Genomic DNA, 5,299 nt, shown 5'->3' with positions numbered 1-5,299 from the left:
CACACACACACACACACACACACACACACTCTCTCTCTCTCTCTCTCTCTCTCTCTCTCTCTCTCTCTCTCTGTCTCTCCTCCCACTGTCCCCCTGCAGCCTGGTCCAGCAAACCACAAACAGGCTGCCACGGAAGTCCATCGGTCAGATGCTCTCTCAGTGTTTCTCTACAGCCCATATGCTCCTGGGCAGACCCAGGGTCCCAGGTAGGTCTCAGGGTGGCCCTGGCTGGAATATGACCCCTGGCTACATCTCTGGTCCTAGGGAAAGAGGAGGTAAAGAGCTTCTAACACTTACCTGTTGGTCTGAAAGTATATTCAACCAGGAGCCACAGTAAATTGCCTTTAAGAGAAAGGTGTGACTGGGCCCAGGCCAGGTATCGTCAGAGGGCAGGCACTAGCCCAGTACCAGGCCCCAAGATGAGCAGAGAGGAGCTTTGGGCTGACCACCTTCTTGGCCTTCACTAGCTTCACTAGTGGGTTGACCACCTTCACTTGTCCTTCACTGGAAAATTATCTAACCTTTCTGAACCCTTGGTGTCTCCATCTGAAACTGGAAATCATGAGGATGAAGTAAGAGAATAAGGATTCTCAGGCCTCTCTATGCCCAGATATCACGAGGACCTCCTTAGGGCACCTCCACACATCGTCAGTGCTCAGTGAAAGCCAGCCTGCACTCCTGGTCACCATGATCAACATGTGTTAACACCAGGCATTCAGGTGCCATCCCCAACATGGCCTCCCTGTGCTGGCTCTTGGCCTTTTGCTCATCTCCATCCCCTTTTCCTGATCCTTCCTCCTGGCTTGGAGCATGTCTAGGCCACCAGATGATGCTTCTTAATGGCCTCCATTTTTGCTATATAGGACTAATGATAGGGACTCTGGGAGAGATGGCTGGAACACCCCTGAAAAGAACTCCAGAATGAGGGGAACTGAAAGGAGACCATGGCCAAGTTACTTCCTGCCCTGGGGCTTCGACTCCTTCCTCATCTGAACCTCCCAGTTTTGGCTGGCTGACTCTGGGTCAGCTGGTTCTGGAATGGTGCTTGGCCTCCATACCCCAGCACCCCACAGAATCTCCTCCCACTTCTTTAGATAACACCTCAACAACCTTAGCATCCCAGCCACTCCACTAGCTGATCTCTGAGGCCAAGAGCATTTGTACCCACCATGCTCAGCCTAAGATTTTGAGAACCTTCATGTCTGGAAGTCTCCAATCCAGAAATCAGTTTCGACACCATTTCATTATCTCTTGTATCCCTGGCATGTGTCACTCCCCTTGTTCTATAACAGTATCATGCTTTTCCTAATGCCTGCAGTGGCCTCCTAACTTTCATCCCACTTCCCAGTCTGTCTATCTGGGATCCATACGGCAAAGTGATCTTTCCAGTAACAGAGGCCTGTTGGGTCACCCCTGAGAGGGCCTGCCTTGGCCACCTGCCACCCACTGCCACTCACACCCTACCCACTCCCTACTTTAGTCTTGTGGCTTCTATCACATCCGTGGGTATCCTGCTCCCACCTACCAGGGTCACCCTTAGAGCACTGATCACCAGACAAAGTCACACACTTTAAAGTATTTGGTGTCCCTAGCCAACAGTGAGGTCTTGGAAGACCAGAACCAGGCTTCTGTTTCCCCAGATGGGCAGGGGTCCTGACAGACTAAACTGTACTTAATGAATACCTATTGGCTGATGGCAGGAGCTCCTGAAAACAACCAGAAACTCAAACATGGAAATTCCCAACTGCAAATAAACCTTTGAGGCCAAAGAGCAGCCCTGGAGCTCTGAAGTTAGAGTGAGGAGAGACTTGCTTGGACCTAGTCTCCATGCTAGCAGTATTCTAGCACTCTGAAAGTGAACTACACTTGCCCTAGGGGAGCACCAAGTCAGATTGGAAGTTGTGTGTGTACGTGTGTGCGCGCGCGCGTGTGCATGCGTGCATGTGCATGCACTGCTAGTGTGGCTTGAACTCTGCCTCTTGCTCTTGTTTAGATTTTTCCACTTAAGGCTGGTGCTCTACCACTTGAGCCACAAATCCACTTCCAGCTTTTTGCTGGTTAACTGGAGATATGAGTCTTACAGACTTTCCTGCCTGGACTGGCTTTAAACCACAACCCTCAGATCTCAGCTTCTTGAATAGCTAGGATTACAGGTGTAATCCGCCAGTACCCAGCCTACCATGTCTGTTTGGGAAGGACAATGGGCTTCTGGCTCTTTTGCACACCTGGCATTAGCAACTGTGGGGAAGAGCAACATTCCCATGAAGTGTGGTGGACAACAGGAGGGCAAACCCTACTCCAGAACAGCGGAGGTGAGTGAGAGGCACAGGAGCAAGATTTAGTGAATCCTGGCTCTGCCACTTACAGAGCTGGAGGCTGTGAGCAAGTCATTTTATAAGCCATAACTTTACTATTATCCCCTTAAGATGGGGATAATAATACTTCTTGAATATGATTGTTTGCCTCAGAAAGTGCTTTTGCACATAGTGGAGCATCATAAATGTTTGTTGAATAATGAATGAAAGATATCTTTAAATAAGTTTGGGAATCTCTTTTCTGGAAATGTTCCCTTCTGCATAAATATTAGTTTTGGATTCATGCAAAACAAGGATGCCAATTAATCAATTTACTCATGCCACCATACACACTTGGAAGGAAGACTTTTTGAAATTAAAATGCACATATGCAAAACAACCTGGCAGGGCCCTGGGAGGATCAAATGTGATAATGTATGAGCAAGTGCTGTGTAAACTGCGAAGCCCTGTACAAATGCTAGTTGTCCTCATTACTAACTTGTTTACAGCTTGGTTGGCCCTGAAATCTCTGGCTTAACCTGAAAGAGAAAAGTGGGCAACTTGCCAGCATTCTGAGGCTAAGCCAAAAAGTCCCCAGATGGAGAGGCCTGGGCTGGGCTGCCCTAGCCGGCGCTCCCTCAGCCTCATCGCCACAACTAGATTCCCAGCACCGTGAGCCAGCTGCAGTCCTCTGCACTGGAGGAGGTGAGCAGGCATCCGAAGAATAAGAAGACCAGAGGGGAGGCTGGGGAGGAAACTGAGGCACACACCAGCCAAAAAGGAAGGGGGGAGGGTACCTGTTGTCCTAGTCTAGCAATCCTTGGCTTTATGTAAACCCACTATTGCCAGAGCAGGCTTCCCCCCCCCGCCCCCCAGCTCCATGTAAAGCCAAACTTCCAGATTTTCATGTAAAAATTCTTGATTTTTAAAGTACTGGCAACTATTTTTTTTTAATGTCTAAAACATTATGTGAACCAAATAAATGTGTAGCGGCTGCATTCAGCAGGTTGCTTCCAGGCCATAGCCTTGGCAAGTAGACTGTCAGTTCCCACCCCAGCTCACCCTCCTGGACCTGTGTGGACTCACCCTCTTCCGCGGGGGCTCCTCGGCCCTCTTTGGGTGCACAGCAGCCGTTCTCCACTGCTCTGGAGGCCTCAGGTGGGGTCTCAGCTGCACCTTCTCCCTCAGCTGGGGCCCCTCCCTTCTGTCCCCCAGCAGGGCTCCCCTCCTCTGGCTGGGGCTCACTCCGCTTCTCCAAGTCCCCATTAGGTAACAGCTCTGAGGGGCCTGAGTCCTGGGCCGTGGACGGGGACTTGGAGGGCACGGCAGGATCCTTGGGTGTGTCACTGCTTTCCACCTGCAAAAAGGATGAGAGACACACAGGGGAGGATTAGACCTGTGATCTTCACCTGTTTTGGATCAAGGACCCTCCGAAGTTTTGGTGGAAGTTCTGTATCCTCTGTCCAAGAACCTGTGTTCTTCTTATACTGCCAGCGGATACGTTTGCTTTCAACATCAGAGGAATTGTGGGCCTGGCCCTTGAAGTTAAAAGAGTTCTGGGGACTCTAGCAGAAGGCACAGGGCAAGAAGCTGAGTAGGTTGGCCAGCCTGGTCCCACTTCTCCAGGGCCACCCCTCAGCTCATGAAGGCTCTCCCACTTCTAAGCCTTCTCTGCAGCCCCTCCAAGCAAATGCTCTTCATGCTATCCCTCATTCGAACTGGGTCTTCTCCTCAGATGCCACCAGATCAGTGGTGGGGGAGCTGGCCTCACTTTGGTGGTCAGTGCCCTTCCAGCTTTCCTTCTGGTTTCTCAAAAGCCACAGGGTCAAAGGACGCCTCCCACAGAAGCCTCCGCCAGGCCCAACCCTGGCACAGCTGCCTGCCCTGCAGCTCAAGCCCCCTAACAGTCCATAGCCTCCTAAGCATAGGATTCCACAGATCCTTGACACTTTTCACTTTCTCCCCTGGGGGACTGAGGACTGAGCCTGCTAAGAAGGAAAGAATCACCTGGCTGCACCCTGGGCAAAGCTTCTTCAGGATCTCTCAGCTTCTCCAGGAAGCAACTGAGGCAGCTGAGTCTCTGGGAGACATTGCTCAAGGCCAGCTGCTTTGTAAGAACAGAGCAAGGGCAGGAGAGCCAGTGCCCGCTGTGCTGGGAAGGTGCTCTCCGCCCTCAGCCACCTTGGAGACAAGTGGCTGAGACATGCCAGGAAGAGTGGAGATGTTCAACTTGGGTCTGGAAGCGGCAGGATCCCTACACTCAGCAATCTGCCACCCTCACGGGTGCCACACTACACTCAGTTAACCCTTCTTCTGCAAAATGCCTCGGGTCAGGAAGGCGACAGGCAGGGGCAGACTGGGCTCAGCAAGCCTAGCTAAGGCACTGCTTGCGAAGGACATCCCACCTGTAAGATGATTGAGCAGGTGCAACCAATGGACATGATGTTGCTCTTCCTCTTCCTCTTTACCACCAGTCAGGTGAGGGAGGGGTTCCGGTATGGTGCAGCATAGTGGCTACAGGGTAGCTGTCTATAGATAAAGACTATGTATGGAATATCTCAAAAAGCTGGAAGGATTTTGAATGTTTTCACCATAAATGAATGATAAATTTTTAAGAAGCTAGATATGTTTAATCTGATATTCTACATATATCAAAATATATGGTAAACTATTGATGTACAATTTTGTCTTTATCTTTTAGTTAAAATAAACTTAATTAGTAATAAAAAGTCAGGTATATTATAAAAATTCAAACTGCATAACATAGTGTTAAAAGGTTAAAACTCCTATTTCAGCTGGGCGCTGGTGGCTCACGCCTGTAATCCTAGCTACTCAGGAGGCTGAGATCTGAGGATCGCGGTTCAAAGCCAGCCCTGGCAGAAAAGACTGTGAGACTCCTATCTCTAATAAACCACCAGAAAACCGGAAGTGGTGCTGTAGCTCAAGTGGTAGAGCGCTCGCCTTGAGCTGAAGAGCTGAGGGACAGCGCCCAGGCCCAGAGTTCA

The 5,299-nt window shown here is 50.3% G+C and overlaps 1 protein-coding gene across 1 annotated transcript in view; it reads right to left on the bottom strand.

The window, feature by feature from the left end:
• Dnmt3a (DNA (cytosine-5-)-methyltransferase 3 alpha) overlaps positions 1-5,299 on the bottom strand; it is a 113,652-nt gene that overhangs the window by 57,290 nt on the left and 51,063 nt on the right. Inside the window, exon 4 of the mRNA XM_013013670.1 lies at positions 3,381-3,651. Coding sequence (XP_012869124.1) covers positions 3,381-3,651 — 271 coding nt within the window. The remainder of the gene's footprint in view (positions 1-3,380; positions 3,652-5,299) is intronic.

Source organism: Dipodomys ordii, unplaced genomic scaffold (genome assembly GCF_000151885.1).
Source record: "Dipodomys ordii isolate 6190 unplaced genomic scaffold, Dord_2.0 Scaffold20, whole genome shotgun sequence".
Classification (NCBI taxonomy): Eukaryota; Metazoa; Chordata; class Mammalia; order Rodentia; family Heteromyidae; genus Dipodomys; species Dipodomys ordii.
This window is presented reverse-complemented; position numbering and strand designations above follow the sequence as displayed.